Source organism: Salvia miltiorrhiza, chromosome 5 (genome assembly GCF_028751815.1).
Source record: "Salvia miltiorrhiza cultivar Shanhuang (shh) chromosome 5, IMPLAD_Smil_shh, whole genome shotgun sequence".
NCBI classification, from domain to species: domain Eukaryota; kingdom Viridiplantae; phylum Streptophyta; class Magnoliopsida; order Lamiales; family Lamiaceae; genus Salvia; species Salvia miltiorrhiza.
The window spans coordinates 54,177,247-54,194,287 of NC_080391.1; the positions used below are offsets into that span (position 1 = coordinate 54,177,247).

Genomic DNA, 17,041 nt, shown 5'->3' on the forward strand with positions numbered 1-17,041 from the left:
TGATAAATCACCTGATGTTGGAGAATTCATTGAGCACTAATTACAGCTTGTATTATTTGACGAAGAGATTAAATGGCAGGGTATACAGTAAAAATCTTTTTGCCGATGACAATGATTTGCTTCAGATGCTGGCGTCCCAGCTACATTTTCCTAAGATTTATGTTGTCGAAGACGATTATAGTGGAGGAGTGTATGTTCCTTCGTTCGATCTCCCTCAATCTTCCGGGTATGGAGGTGAATCCAGTGCAACATTCGAAGGTGGGGACGGATTGGAAGCAATCCAAAGATATGCTTATTTAGACTTATCTGCCGGAGATTCACCGGCGCAAGAAATTGTTGAACCGTCGGTCACTTGGGGTAATGATCAGTCAACGGGTTGGCCTTCATGGGATGAGCCAAATCCGTACAATTACGATCGCCTAACAACTGATCGTTGTTGGGGTCCAGCTGATGATCAATATACGTACGAGCCTCAGTTTATGGAGAATGCTGGTAATGTAGATGAAGATTATGTTCCATCGTCTGAAGCTGAGACTGATACAAGCGCCTCTGAAGACTTGTCGGAGCCAGAGAACGTGAGAAGGGCGAGGATTGAATATGCAGGGTGGCAGAATTTGCAGATCGACGACGATGATGACGAACAGGTTCCTGGAGCAGATGAACTAACTAATTGGTTAGTTCCGGTTATCCCGTTGGACGCTGCAGCGGCACTTGTGGATATTGAAGATTATCAGCTACTGCCTCGGGAGTTGTCAAAGAATATGTATTTCAATAGCAAAGATGATCTGATCGTTGCAATCGGTCTGTGGAACATGAAGTAGGGCAAGGAATTTTCTGTCAGCAAATCAGACAGCAGACGAGTCTACTTCAAATGCAAGCATTCAGATACGTGCCCCTTCAAGCTCCATGCATCGTCACAAGATGGAGCCATTTGGGGAGTGTATAAGTTCACCAATGAGCACTCATGCGACGGTGAGCTAGGGCGCGTAGCGCGAATAAAGGCCCCCGCAAAAGTCGTCGCAGCATATCTAGCACAGAAAATACACGACGATTGTGAGATCTTGAAGCCGAAGGCAATCCAGCTGGAGCTGCGACGTGAGTTTGGCGTACAGATCAAGTACGATGTTGCATTGCGAGCCCGTAATCGAGCCACTAAGATGGTTTATGATCGACATGATCAGTCCTTCGAGATGCTGCCCAAGTACTTATACATGTTGAGACAATCCAATCCCGGTTCGATGGTGGAGTGGGAAGTTGACGATGATGGCCGATTCAAACACTTATTTGTTGCTCTTGCAGCTTCGGCTACCCCTTTCATGTTCAGCTTACGGCCAGTGATTGTCGTCGACGGCACACACTTGAAGGGCAAGAATAGGGGTATTTTGTTTGTTGCAGTGACGAAGGACGGCAACGAGAGTTTGTTCCCACTCGCGTATGGTGTTGGCCCGAAAGAAAACGATGAATCGTGGACTTATTTCATGTCACGCATTCGACGTGTTTATGGCCAAGCCGATCCACTTTTGATTGTCTCTGATCAACATATCTCCATTGCCAATGCTATCAGGAATGAGTTTCCAAATGCAACCCACGGCCTATGCTACTACCATTTGCAAAATAACCTGAAGCATTACGATAAGGCAGTGGTCGAGGTGTATCGACAAGCTGCATTTGCGTACGAGAAGTCCGACTTTAATAGGGCTATGAACGCCCTGAAGGTTATGAAGAGAGCCGCGTACGATAAACTAATGGGGATTGGGCCGGAGAAGTGGGCTCGTTCGATGTGTCCTATGCCTGTGCGACGCTACAGTTTTATGACATCAAATGCCGCTGAAGCTTTTAATTCCAGATTGTTGTGGGCAAGAAGACTTCCTATCTGCTCGATGTTAGAGGCAATCAGAATTGTTATTGAGAAATGGTTCAGCGAGCGACTAAGGGCTGCACAACAAATCGAGCAAGGCTTGACTGCTGAGGCCGGTAAAAGGGTAGCTATTGAAGTCCAAAAAAGTCGTCGATACACTGCACAAAGGTTGAGTGGCATGAAGTATAAGGTGCAAACTGCTGACATAAGCTTTAAGGTGGATCTGGAGAAGAAAAAATGCGAATGTCGAGTATTCCAGCTAGACCAACTGCCCTGTTCTCATTCAATCGCTGCAATAAGGTACGAGCATTATTTCTAAGGCGGGTTCAGTGAAATGTAAATATGTTCTAATGTTCGTTATATTGATTACTGTCGGAGTTTATTTGTTTTTATAGTGAGGCCGGTGATACGATCGCGGAGTATGTAGACTCATACTACACGAACGAATTTCTTATCGATACTTACTCTCGCGAAGTTAATAATCTCCCGCCGAGACGTCAGTGGTTGGTTCCCGAGCACATCGCTGAGCAGGTTGTATTACCTCTGATTGTAAAAGGTCAATCGGGGCGCCCAAAAGAAGGAAGACATCGAGGTGGTGGTGAAGGCAGCAGCACACAAGCAGATGAGTCTTCTAGTATCAGGCGTCGTAAACCAAAGAAGTGCAGCATCTGCCATGAAGAAGGACACAGCAAGAGAACGTGCGCTGGCAGGGCGACTGAGCCCAGGGAGTAGTGGTTTGTATTTGTGTGTTGTAACAGTTATTGATATTGATTGAATTATCTTATTATTCGATAAGCTGAAATGATTAACTGGAAATAAAGTTCTTTGAATAACCAAATAGAACCACAAATGAATGTAACAATATACAACACTATCTAATGCCAAGGCGATCGCATCGGGCCTTCCAAGTTTCACACAACGAAAATATAGATCTAGAAATCTTGCTCCTATATGCCGCCACGTTGCTATTACCCCACTCAATGGATGGAGAGCCAGATATCAGTCGTTCAGCATACATGCAGACGAAAGACCCGCAGCTGACAGAGTCCTGCTGGTGAAACTGAACCTCCGCTGGAGCAAACTCTGCCGTCATAAGTGGCCACTTGTTCTTTGCCACTGTCGAATCAATGGATGTGTCGTCTAGCCACCTCGACACCTGAAGGACAGCTGGCAACAATCTCAGTAAAGGTAGTAATTCACCAACTCGAGCATCCTGTTGTCGAGGTGTTAGCTTGTGGAATACTGGATCATAGACCTCGCAAACGGCTTCTCCTAACCGAATCTGACATAGGATAAAATGGTGGCCAATTATGACTGGCATGAGAACCTATGACAAACCACAATGAATTGATAAGAAACAACGATAAAGCACAAATGACAAGTAACAATAATTGTTTAACTGATAACCTGTGTGACATCCATCCATCCTATATGACCAGGAGGAAGTTCATGGCCCTTAAGTGATTTTCCACGTACTTGGCAGATCCAGTCTATCTCAGGCTCTCAATCATCAGCCATTGTTGTACTAGTCAATACATGAAACTCCTTGGGGCCGAACTCACTTCCTGCCCACTTATCCAATAGAGCTCCCCACTCTTTCTTGAGGTATATCTACAGATCAAATAAGTAATTATTAATTTATATCAGCACCAATGAAAACATATAAATAATTAAAGTTTACTTACAAACCAATCCGTGTCTACTATGACTGTGTTATTCATATCTACGTCATCAAGTAAATCCAGGGAATCTCGAAGTCTATTTCTCAAGGTCAAGAAATACAAGTCAATATCCTGCAACAAAGGTAAAATCAGAAAGTTAGTAGAAAATAATTTAACAATGTTAAAATCAAGAGATTATTTACCCCAGTTGTGAATTCCTGGCTGACATTATCCACCCGCGCGAAGTCGTCGTACTCCCGCAAACCACCACTGGCCCTGACATACACCACACCACCCTTACCAGCTCGACATCTAGCCATCCACTTCTCATAATGGTCACTGCAGTATTGTGTCACTGGACGTGGCATTCGGCTATTGACCCAAGGCGATCTCTGAAAGTTAGACGGACACCTCACCCTCTGACTGCGACGCGGGGGCTCCTGCTCTGCCGGCGGCTGCTCTGGGTGCTGCAGCAACAGTGACTGTGGCTCAGGCTCCTCCGTCTGATACGGGCCTGCAGAACTAGACTGTCCCCACTCATATGGTGCAATAGAAGTGAGGGGCTCAGCAAAGAATATCGGGGGCTCTGTCCTATACTGCGGCTTCAGGAATGGGGACGACCAATGAGGGTAGACATGGGTCGAACAATCAAAAGTCTGTTGTGCCGGTGTGTAGTCGCCCTGACCAGACTGCATTATGGCCCGCCACTGCTCGTTGTAATCCGGGGTCTCTGCTGGGCGAGAATCATAATCTGAAGGGCGTGCAGCAAAATGCTGGGTCTCTGGATGGCGTGGTTCCTCATCGCGGGGGTCGTCGTCGCAGGGAACTGAAACGTTTGGCCCTGAAGCGTCGGGCCCTGAAGCACTGGTTGGGGCTCTGTGCTTTGGAGGAGACCGTGGCTGGTAATCATCAGGGGACCGTCGCTGGGCATCATCATCAGGGGAGTCGGGCACTGGGAAATGTTTGCTCTTCTTGCACCTATCCTTTTTACCCTTGCCCTTCAGTTTATCCAGTAATTTGCCGAAGGCCTTCTTAATCTCCTGACGGATCGTCTTCTTCACCCACTTACGGTCCACCTCACCCTCGCTGGGACTGGATACAGCCCGAGATCCGCTCGACGATGAAGAAGTCTGCGGTGCTGGGCGCTTGCCCGTATCTACTGAATGACGAGCCGGCTCGTGGGGTCGAGCATCCCTCACAGGGCCCCGAACACTGTGACTGCGAGTCGTACGAGGTTGTCTAGGTACATCCTCCTCGTCACCGCGCTCCTCCACAAAACGGGCTCCGGTGTGCTGTGGAAATTGGACACCCCGAGCTAATGGGTTGTCGGGGGGCCTGAAGCTCACCGAGAGTTCGCCCGGTGTCAGCGCTGTTATGAAGTAGTGACTCGACAGATCGTCACCATCGGGCTCCAGTGGCAGGACACCACCCTAGAAAGCAACAAAGATAATAAATTAGAACATAAGTAAAACCAGTAACTGTGAAACACTAAATCTGAAATAACTGATTACATGTCCCTCAAATAGCTCGCGCAGACCGTGAAGTCGGGGCTTACCCCTGAAAGTCCATCTCAAAAATCGAGGGTGCGCTGTCGGATCACCGCTAGATGCTGCGACCATGTGTCCGAGGCCCGGGACGCGCTCCAATGCCCAGACATATAAAGCCCACGAAGGACCGTAGAAGTGATACTTCTCGCCCTTTCCTGTCTCTGTCGTATAATGGCATAACATCTTATACGAATACGCGCCCCAGGGGAATCTATCAAATGCAGCCAGATCATCCACCAACACCCAAAGCTACGGCTGTACCCGCGCATCCAACCCAAGAACAAGGGTGTGAGCCACACACACGAGGACAGCACGAAGGTACAGGCTCCCATCCTCATCATCCACTCGACGATCCAAATCGCACACGCGTTTGATGAGCGACTGTATGGTCATGCTTCGCCCACCGCAGAATCGTCGGTATGCCTCCACGCGACTGCAGTCGTGCTGTAATGTCGCATCGAACCTCGATCCCCCGAAATTGAGCCCAGTCACTAATGCGTAGTCCGCTGGAGAAAATCTGACTCGTGCTCCGCACAGAAAGAAGCACATCTCATCGTCTTCTGACACAATCTGCCTCGATACAATCTGGTGTAAGGCTTTATTGCTCTTCGGGCCGGGCCTCCAATCAGTGAAATGCCCAAAACATGATGCTCTAAATCTTCCCAATAAATCTGAATTGCACTGTTCGCCGACCACATTTAAAGTTTCAACCAGCTCCGGAAAATGTGAATCCCTATAGTAGGTGCTGATAGCAACCTCCGTCTGGTCTATAGTGTCGCGACGAAGATATGGGACATTCGCCTATTCATTTACAAAATGAAAACATATTAAATTCAGTAAAATATTAAAAAATAATACAAATAGGCATAATTAAAAAAGAGGCGAAATTAATTAATACCAAGCAATTTAATTAAATAATATTTAAATTCAGTAATTCAGTAAAATAGTAAAATTCAGTAAAATATTAAAACAGTAATTTCAGTAATATTAAAATATTAAAATTCAGTAATATTAAACTGCAATTAAATTCATATTAAATACTGAATTTAATATTAAATTCAGTAAAATTAGAGTAATTCAGCAATTTAATATTAAATTCAGTAAAAATTCAGTAAATTATTAAACTGCAATTAATACCAAGCAATTTAATTAAATTCAGTAAAATATTAAAAACTGCAATTTAATATTTTACCAAGCAATAACAGTTTCAATAATTAATAATTAAACAATTATAATTAAATTAAATTCAGTAAAATAGTAATAATTAACTTAAACATACATATATATTTAATAAAGTATTTTATGCCTAAAGAGCAACTATCCGGCCGGTGAAGTGTCCGGTAAAATGTATCCGGCCGGGAACATTTCAGATTGAAACTGTTCCGGCCGGACGCATTATTCCGGGCATAGTGTCGGCCGGATAGTTGCTCTATAGGCATAAAATACTTTATTTTATTAAATTGCACAAAAACCACATAAACAATGCAATGTAATACCCAGCAAAACTCGCAATAATAATTCAATAATGATTACTTAAACAAATATAATTAAATTAAATTCAGTAAATTACTAATAATTAATATAAACATACAAATAATTAAAATGGAATAATTTATGCTAAATCACGATCGGTCCGCCTGGTAAAGTGGCCGGATAAATCGATCCGGCCGTATGTTTCATTTAAATAATGTACTCGGCCGGATCGATTTATCCGGCCACTTCACCGGCCGGACCGATCGTGTTTTAGCATAAATTATTCTATTCTATTCAATTTCATGAAAATTAAAAATAAATACCTGTGAAGAAGATGCCATGGATGAGTCCTCCGTAGAAATTCTAATATTTTGAACTCTCTCTCTCGGTGGGTAAAAAAAAGTGAAGAAGCCGAGCCGATAGAGGTGAATGGAGAAAAAGTGAAAAAATCCTAGTATTTTAAAGTAAATATAGTGTTAAATAGAGAAGTGAATGGACCGATTGTATCAGCTTTATGTCTATCAAAAGGGAATCAAATTTTTTAGAAAGATATTTTTGACCTTTATGTATCGGTTCTTGCAAAATTCACTTGGTAACATGCATGATTTTTTTGGGTAACAAGCATGCATTTATTTGGGACGGATTTTGAGTATATATATATTAAATTTAAAGATATCGATTGATTAACACGATATATATAGTGTTATATAGTACTATATATCAACATTCAAGAATAACACAATATATATATATATATATATATATATACAAATAATTTCAAAGAATATATGTATTGAAATTAAGATATTAAAGGGAAAAAATAAAAAATTTAAGATAGATACGCATGGATATATATTATTAGCTTCTTGACTTTTTTTTTTTTATGAAATTGAATAAAATAGAATATTTTATGCCTAAATAATATATATCCGGCCGGTAATTGTCAAGGAAAAATGTATCCGGCCGGGTCATATTTTACCTGAAATGTACCCGGTCGGATACATTGATCTGGCCATTTCACCGGCCGGATCGATGCTATATCGACATAAAAGTTTGTATTCTATCTATTTGTATCTTTATATTAATTTTTACTATTTTGCTGAATTTAATTTAATATATTGTTTAAGTGTTAATTAGTGTCCGGTCTATAATATTTTCAATTTAAACATATGAACACTATATATATATACAGTTTAAAAAAATCATTTCGGACACTCAATGTGTAATCATTTCGGTCAACATCACAAATTATTGTACAAAAATGCATGGGAACTTAAAAATGTGTAAGATTGTGTAAGAAGACCGAAATGATTACTTAAGATGTTGACCCACTTAAGGGTTAATTAGTAATTTAGGGCATGGATAGCTTTGCATGATAAGGGTGGGCATTTTTCAAAATATGAATAAGGAATTGGGCACTTTTGCCTATTAACACATATTAATTTTGCATTATTAAATTAGATTTAAAAAAAAGGGTTAATAGTTGCTTTTATTAATTCCCATAGGCAAAAAACAAAAAAAATACTCATTATAAAAGAATTAAAGCTATAAAAATTACTTGTTTTGAGCTTGAAAGAACCAAGTTTTCCTTAAAACTTACATTTTGATGAAATTGCGAACTTTGCTCAACCTGCTTAACCAATGCAAGTCGAGCATTAGTAGTAAATTCACTAAAACTCGACTTGTTCGACCACTATGTCGAGTCGAGCATTAGTATATTTGTGGTAAATACATTAATGTTCGACCTCTATGAGTCGAGCATTAGTGATAAATATATTGATGATTGACATGCTCGACCATTGCGAGTCGAGCAATCGACTATTAGTTGTCGAATATTTTTGAAAAATGCACTAATGCTCAATATATTCGATCATTACGAGTCGAGCAATCGGGTATCAATGGTCGAATATCATATCAGTTTAAAATACATTAATATTTGACATAAGGATAAAATAAAAAATTTTAAATAAACATAATTAATTTATAGTATATTTTATAAAAGATGCGTATTTTTTAAATTTTATCTTTAAAAACCGAGTATATATGATTTTGCCTCAAGAAATAAACTCGATCTATTCACTTAGTTTTGCATTCCAATTATAAAAAACGAACACAAAATAGATGAAGACAAAATCAATGACTACATTCCCACATATATACGTACTAGCTACAAAGAAGTTGTCGTAGTAGAATCAGTAATCCACAAATCAGTCACTGCATTAGGTGATGACTCAAACTCAAAATCTGTCTTCTTCTTCTCCACCACCACAGCATCGCCTTGCCGAATCTCATTCAAGCAACTCAAAACCTCATCCATGGAGGGCCTGGCCTCCTTCTCCGCCTGCAGGCACCTCAACGCCAGCCGCGCCACCGCAGTAATCATCCTCGCAATCCCCGCATCCATCCCAAATCCAAGGGACTCATCAACCAGCTCCTCCACCGCGCCCCTCTCGATCCGGGTCACGGCGAGGCTGGCCAGATTGATCTCGTCGCTCGGCCTGCTGACGTCGACGGCAGGCCGCGACGAGACCAGCTCCACAAGAACGACACCAAAGCTGTACACGTCGCTCTTGCTGCTCAGGCGGTAGCTCCGGTGGTAGCTGGGGTCCACGTAGCCGGGCGTCCCCTGGGGCGCCGTGGAGACGTGGGCGGCGCCGGCGTCCAGCCTCGAGAGCCCGAAGTCGGCCAGCTTGACGGAGAAATTGGCGTCGAGGAGGATGTTGCTGGTCTTGACGTCGCGGTGGATGATGTCGGATTTGTGGAGGTAGGCCAGGGCGGCGGCGGTCTCGAGGGCGATCCTGATGCGGTGGGGCCACGGCAGCGGGGTGGCGGCGTGGAGGTGGTCGGAGAGGGTGCCGTTGGGGATGTATTCGTAGACGAGGAGGAGGTCCTTGGTGGAGGCGGAGGAGCAGCCGTACAAGGAGACGAGGTGGTTGTGGCGGAGGGAAGTGAGGATCTTGATCTCGTTCATGAACTGCTCCATTCTTCTGCAGTTGTGCTCGTGCAGCCGCTTCACGGCCACTTCTCTACCGTCCTTCAGTTTGCCTGCATATTATACAATCATTAATCACACAAAATACCGAAGATATAATAGGGATTGTTGGTGCAAAAAAATAGTCTTAGAAAAAAAAATACATGTTTTAATAAAAATAGTTAAGACATTTGTGAGCAGAGAAAAGCTATCACTTCAAAGTTAGTGTTAATAATGATAATTAATTGTATTGTAAAAAGAGAAAGTTTGTATTGTAAATAGAGAAAGTGACGCATCATGTGGTAGAAATGATCCGAAAATGAAAAAGTTCTGATTTTTGTGGAGTTTCAAAATTGCAAAAATGAACTAATTTTTTGGACGAAATGAGTAATAAGGGATATTGCCATGTAAATACACACAAAAAAAGAAGCTAATTTCTGATTCGCACATAATTTTAATTTTGATATGATAATAATTAATACATAAACTTTTAATTAGTTATGATTTTACCATGAAACCAAAATTTTCAAATTTAAATCCATTAATTTCAAAGTCAATCAAGCTAAATATTAAATTAGGCTAAATTAAGGTTCGAAGCTAAAATAGTGCACAAATTCAAGGTAATACGATGCAAACAAACAAAAAGTTGTATGTATCAGTACTCTCTTTCAAAATTTGAGAACTTTAATTTCGTACGTAACAAATTGACAATTTATATATTATCATATCAAATTAAATTAAAGTTCATATATATAATTCAGGAATTGACTAAAAGTACGTACAATTACACGCCAATATCCCTAATAATTAAGTAGAATAAAATAAAAAACTTTTAAGTTGTTTGGTGGAGACTTGAGTTGCCATTGGCTCTGCCGGTGGAATCATGAGATGTTTGAATAATGATGTTGTTGATATTAATTCAAAAAAAAAAAATGATGTCGTTGATATTAGTTACACGTAATGTTTGGGTTGAGCTTGAGAGGCTTGCGGTGTGACTTGAATTTATTGATGGGTTCTTGTTGTTCATTGGCACCCTAATGTTTTACAGTGTGAAATTCTCTCATTTGTTCATCATTATATATTCATAACAAGTGCAATTGGGGAATTATACGGTACGTACCGTGATATACGGTTCCGTAGCCTCCGTCTCCGACCTCCTTTGACGGATCGAAGGAATTTGTGGCCTCCATTAGTTCTTCGTAGGTGAACAACATGGTGCCGAAGTAGAAGGTTCTAGATTCGGCGGCGTCGGATTTTGTGGCGGCTTCGGACCTTTTCTTGCATTGCCAGATTAGGAAGGTGATTAATGCGCATACGATTAGGCACACTGCGCCGCCGAATATAGCTGCCACCAAAATACTAGAAATTGAACCACATCAATCCTTTAAATGAATAACACAAAAACATACATAGATTTATTTAAATATCATGTGATCATCACTCAAAGTTTTATATATATACCTGCTGCTCGTATCAAGGTCGACCCATCTTTTTCTGCGTATATCAAAATGTGACAACATTACAATCTCACTACAAAGCCACAAAATTCAAGAATTTAATTTATTTTTTTCTAGGTGAACGAGAGTTAAATCATATTTTGTATTACCAAACTTTTTACGTTTTGCAGAAAATATCTTCAATTTTCATTTTATATTCTAAAAGTATCGACTTTTAATATTTACAGGAAAATGTTCAACGACGTAATGATGAGTCACCTCGATAGATTCTTAGGTGGAATTTTTTTTCTCAGCTCAACTAATAAAACAATGTTTGTTCCACCTAAAAATTTCATCTGACTTATCATTGTATTGCTGAATTTAGATTTACAATTTAAATCTCTTTCTTTTTTTTTAATTTGAAAATTTTGGGACATAAAACATTATTAACTCTTCGAAAATTAATCGTATTATCCGACCAACTCACCCCGTCTGCACGACCGGTAGTGAGGGCGGTTGGGGCAGAAGCACCTAAACAAGTAAGTGGTGTCGTTGAAGCCGCAGCGGCCGCCGCTGCTCTCGCACGTGCCGCAATCACTAGCTCTCCATTTCATCACAAACCCTCTCCTCAAAACCTCCACCATCTCCTCACCTTCTTCCCCATCGCCTTCCACCGCCGCCACCGAATTCTCCTCGCAGTTTCTCAGCGCGGCCGCGACGGAATCTCCATCTCCATCTCCTTCATACAGCGCCAGAATCCGGCCGCCACAACCGGCGACGTCCGCGCCATTCCCAACCCTAAACATCGAATCGCTGCAGTTGGTGAAGAAGCGGAGCTTCGTCACATTCTCGGCGAAATCGAACTGAGCTGTCGGAATCGACGCGTTTCTGATGCGCGGAACGCAGCCGCCGCCGTCGGAATCCACCACCGCGGCGTCGTAGACGCGGAGGGATCGTGTCTCGTAGGAGATTTCCTTCACTATGTATTCGGTTTCTGGGAGATGAAGAACTGGGAATCCATTGGTGCAGTTGAGCACGAATCCGGGGAAGCCGCAGTAGGAGTTTTGCAGGCCTTTGATGTAGAAAGGGAAGCTTATGTTCGGGCCCTTGCCGCAGTTTACCGGTGTGCATGCCTCGTACCGGTAGTCTGCGGCTTCCGAAGAACTCCTCGATACGAGTATAAACCAGAGTGTGTATATGTTGAGATATGTCGACAAAGTATGCATAATGTCGAGATTTGAAGGAGTTAAATAATATTCCTATTATGAAGAAATGGAGAGTAATAATAAATGGTCTTGATTCAATTAGTAAGAGGGATTTAATTTGGTGTTGCTTGTGTTAACAAGGACAAGCTCTCTGATAAGGAGAGGTTAATTGAGTCACTGACTGTGGAAGAATGTGATTAATTTGTAATTATTAAAGAAATTAGATTAGATAATTTCTGATTGGTCGTGCTTCATAGTTGCAAGAATTGACTGACTTCATTTTTGGAGACTTGAATGAAATTGAGAGTTGAATATCTTCTCGAAAAGAAAAGGGAGTGGCTAATATATTAATATCTTCGATGTAACTATTTATTATGGACGAATCAAAAAAAATTATACTTTCTGTAAACATAAGAAGTACAAAGAAATATTGTCAGTGGAATTATTAATATATTATTGGCGTACGTCTAAAACTGGACATTTGAAATTGCAATTTGATCAATTAAAAACTTCTAACATTATCATGAAGTCAACTCAATTGTTCCATTATTGAACGTACGATGATAAAATAAATAATATGATAGACAATTCAAATAATTAATTTAAAAGTGCTCATTTAATTTTAAGTTTCAACATTGTATGAGTGTCAAAATCTCATCTCCAAACACATGCTAGAAAATAGAAGGTCTAATTTATTAGAAATGGTAAGATTGAATCTTAATTTGCAATGGTTCAAAGTTTGATTGGAGTTGTCAATGAGCCCTTGCTCAAGTGACAAAACTGAGCATCCAAATATTCTTTTGTGAATTGTGAGGTTTGAATTATTTTTTCATCTTAGTGTAATGTAGATATGATTCCGTCTACGTGCGGATGACTTATTTGATTATATAATATATACACATTGTAATTCTCAAAAAAGAAGTTTGATCGGAGTTTCTAGAATAATGACCAAAAATTGAATTTACTACAGTTATCTTAATTTATTTATTTTTTAAATGGAGCAATCTATTGGTAAAGAAAAACATGAAATTTTGGATCCATAAACGAACAGAGTTCAACTCAGAAAGTTCAAACCTACAACCCATTTTTCAATCTGATTTCATAATTTTGATTTCTAAGAGTACGACCAATTAATCCTCTTCAAAAGTCAACAAATTTTATTTATTTACTTTTTTTCGGAAGAAAAGTGTTGCACAAGCAGTACTAAGAAATTTTTTCTGCTTGCTTGAGTTTCAAATTTGCAAAAGTCTATGGATTCATTTTATTCAATAAAATAAGTGTATGGAATCATAGGTAATCCAAATTAGAATAAAGTTTCACAGTCTCACTTAATAAATAAGCACACTTTAAGTTGGTCAGAAGTGTTTCAACCAAAATCCTATTTAAATAAAGTTGAGTTCTAGAAGTTTAAATATTTGTAATAAAAAAAATCAAGGCAATATATGTAATTACATTCTGCTGACGTATTTGAAGGTGTTTGATTTGAACATCAATGTACATACTTTTTTATTGTTTTCTCATTGGCCTATGTCTTTAGTTATTATTAATCAAAATATTTATTAAAATACGAAAAGCATAAACCGAATGAGAGTGATATATTATTGACGATCACTATTTTCACCAATTTGGGCCGAATATTATATTTCTTGCACAATTAAAATGGATTATAACGAGATTAATTGGGTTTAGATGTTTAATGGGCCCAGGCATCTCATTTTAATGGGCCCAAGAATATTCAAATGGCACACCCCTAAAACTTAATTCGAATACCAAAATCATTTTAATTCCCTAAATTTCAGTTTTATTAATATTTTCAATTATTTTAACGTAGACATCTCATTTTTTTTTTATCAGAACGTAGACATCTCATTAACTATTTCATATCGTACAATTATCTTTCTGAAAGCCAATTACTCGCTAAAAACATGATTTAAGTATTACTCACTTTATATCACGCGACACAATCTTTTAGCTCGATATTTGAATTTATGCAAGTAAAATTTGGTTATCCTGATGCACTCAAAGACTCTCTTTTATGAGAGGTTTTGGGTTCAATCTCGCTTGCATGTGGTGATGTTTTTCCACTTTAGGTTGTGTTGTATTTCTACCTACGTGTGATGTTGTATTATTTGGAGTTGAGGTTCCATACGCAAGACATTTCTCGCCTGCGTGCAGTAATGTTTTCCCACCGTTCGGGTGGTGGTGAGATCCCGCCTTCGTGCGAATTGCATAATTGATATATTCAAATACCTCTTGCAATTTCAAAAAAAAAATGGTTATCAGTCGCTGATAGAAAAAGTTTATTACTTTTTTTTTAATTAGAAAAAGTTTATTACTTCTTAATTACTAATCGAATACAAGTGTTATATGCTCTTCTTACCACCCTAATCTCAAATCTCAATTCTTGAAATTTGTTACTGTATTATAAGTTAGTTGCCAAATTAAATAGTACTATAATTATTTGGTCAATAAAGAGGGTGCATATTTGCAACATTTTAATAAATGACACTTTTTGTATATTTCGTAAGCTTCTCTATATACATATAGCTTTCAAAAATTAAAAAATCTATTGAATTTGTTTTGAAAGTGAAAAATGTGGGCTCGTAAAAATGAATACTGTTCAGAATTTCTCATGCTAAGACTATTATTATGATTATTATTATTATTATTATTATTATTATTATTATTATTATTATTATTAATGTCGCTTTCTCTGAGTTGGACTCGTGTTTCAGATGTGGAATAATCCTTGCGGATATGCTATGTTCCACATTAATTAAGTTGGCTTGTGCATTGTGGTTGTGATGTTGCACCACAGCTCAATCACACCACTTTTACTTTAATCTTTTTGTTTCCTATTCTTTTCCCTTTCTTATTAATAAAATCGTCCAATCTCAGCATAATTAGTTGTCAAACAATGAGAGTATTTCCTTTAATTCATCGTAAGTCTATAACTCACGAACACGAAAATATTATTTCCCAAATTCTCACAAAAATTTAAATCGACAATCATCATTTAATCCCATATTGCAATATTTTGTGGCAACGTTACGTCCTATTCTTGTAATTTATTCTATTAATTGATCAGTACTCTCACTCCCCACTATCAGTGGGCCCAATAGCATCCGTGGCCCATTGATTTCAGAAACGTCGCCGCATGGTTAGTGGGCCCCTCGCGGTAGATTTTAAAATTCCCAAAACAAAAGAAAATAAAATAAAACATTTTTTATGGTTACATTTCATAAAAAGAAATACACCTGTCTAAATGTCAACATGCAGAGAGCCATCATTTGTACAAAACTACACCGCACAATACATATTAATAACAAATTAAAAAAAAAAAAAAAAAAAAAGGTATCTTTGATGAAAGTTGATACTACCAAAACAGCTTTACAATCGATTTCAATCCAACAAAACTATCATGCTAATTAATAATATATCATACTAGTTAGTATTTTGAGTTTATTGTATAATATATTCTAATGATATAAAATGTTGCTATAATTACACTAAAAATAGTATCGGAATAACTTGGGTGAGGTTCTTATGAGGATCACGAAGCTATGCATAAAAATTATTTGAAAAATAACTATAATTTTAAATTATAGCGAGAAAAAATAGTCGATAAACTGCTCTTTTATATAGTATATAGATATTGCGGGTTTAATTTCCAAGAGCAACGTATTTTTCATTTTTTTTAGCATTATGATATCTATTGAAACATTAAATTTTTTCATTAATTACTTGATCAAATAAATTTAAAATACAAATTCTCGTAAGTAAAAATAATTATTGCTGTGAAAAAAAATAATGTTTAACAAATGTTATCTTTTTTTATGTAGATTATTAATTTTTATTACAATAATAATTACTGTTAATGATTCGTATTTTTCAATTAGTCTGTGATCTGCGACTCACATTCCGCCCCAACTCATCTCTTAAGTGAGATCGGCCTCACCTAAGACCAACTCAAGTACTATGTAGCTCTAGAGTTGGCCTAATGATTTTCTATGGTCTTAACACTTGGACCAAATAAGATTATAATACGTGGAAGAGTAATTGAGATCCAATATCCTTTAATGCTCCATTATATTTTACCTACCCTTCAATCACGTGGACTCAATTTTAGTAGCCTTCCCATGATGTCATTCAATTATATGAATGGTAAAAGTTAAATATGTATATATTAAAGATAAAGGAAGATATTATAATGACCAAAATTTATGTATGAATGAGGAAATGGTGGGGATTTCTCTCACTAGATGGGCGTCTAGACTTTATGTTAATAGGCAAAAATATCTTATTTCTTATGTTATATGAAAAATGTCCTATTTTATAAATTTAAATATTTTATATTTAAATTATGTGAAATACCTATTTTATCTTTTGATGTTGATGGGTTTGTTTAATTTTTTGTGAAAGTCTTACATATTTGACAAATTTATTGACTGTTTTGACAGCTATCAGCCATAAAAGTTAACGATTTGACAGCTATCAGTCAAGAGTACATATTAGTATCACCAGTGGGTGGCTAGATCATGTGTCCGCTGGTAAAATTATGTATCCACCCGGACGTACACATGATCTAGTCACCCACCAGTGATATGTACTTTTGATTGATAGCTGTCAAATCATTGACTTTTATGACTGATAATGTATATTTTTCAACATATCATTATCAAACAATTTTGTCCGTATCGTAGAGAACCTTGCAACATATTTTAATTCATCAACTTGTTTCCCCTAATAAAAAAAATGACAAATAAAAGAGGTGTTTACTTTGAAGGATTAGTCTTGATAGGTAAAAATAATAAAGTTGATCCCTTATTTATTTTGATGGATTGAAATTTTGGGATATCTCAAGGCTCTTGATTGTTTCTATCGTTTAAG

At 38.3% G+C, this 17,041-nt stretch overlaps 3 protein-coding genes across 3 annotated transcripts; 1 reads left to right on the forward strand and 2 right to left on the reverse strand.

Moving 5' to 3' along the window:
* Positions 1–479: 479 nt before the first annotated feature.
* Positions 480–2,590, forward strand: LOC131026126 (uncharacterized). The gene is made up of 4 exons (XM_057955896.1): positions 480–801; positions 886–1,233; positions 1,396–2,158; positions 2,254–2,590. Exons 1-4 carry the CDS (start codon positions 480–482, stop codon positions 2,588–2,590), a joined length of 1,770 nt encoding a protein of 589 aa, XP_057811879.1.
* A 2,481-nt stretch (positions 2,591–5,071) lies between these two features.
* LOC131025083 (uncharacterized) lies at positions 5,072–6,985 on the reverse strand. The gene is made up of 2 exons (XM_057954685.1): positions 6,863–6,985; positions 5,072–5,867 (listed from the first exon to the last, which is right to left on the reverse strand). Exons 1-2 carry the CDS (start codon positions 6,878–6,880, stop codon positions 5,316–5,318), a joined length of 570 nt encoding a protein of 189 aa, XP_057810668.1. The 5' UTR covers positions 6,881–6,985; the 3' UTR covers positions 5,072–5,315.
* Positions 6,986–8,567: 1,582 nt separating this feature from the next.
* On the reverse strand, positions 8,568–12,308 carry LOC131025085 (LEAF RUST 10 DISEASE-RESISTANCE LOCUS RECEPTOR-LIKE PROTEIN KINASE-like 1.2). The gene is made up of 4 exons (XM_057954686.1): positions 11,434–12,308; positions 10,972–11,004; positions 10,631–10,855; positions 8,568–9,584 (listed from the first exon to the last, which is right to left on the reverse strand). The coding sequence occupies exons 1-4, from the start codon at positions 12,170–12,172 to the stop codon at positions 8,707–8,709; spliced, it is 1,875 nt and encodes a 624-aa protein (XP_057810669.1). The 5' UTR covers positions 12,173–12,308; the 3' UTR covers positions 8,568–8,706.
* Between the last annotated feature and the right edge of the window lie 4,733 nt (positions 12,309–17,041).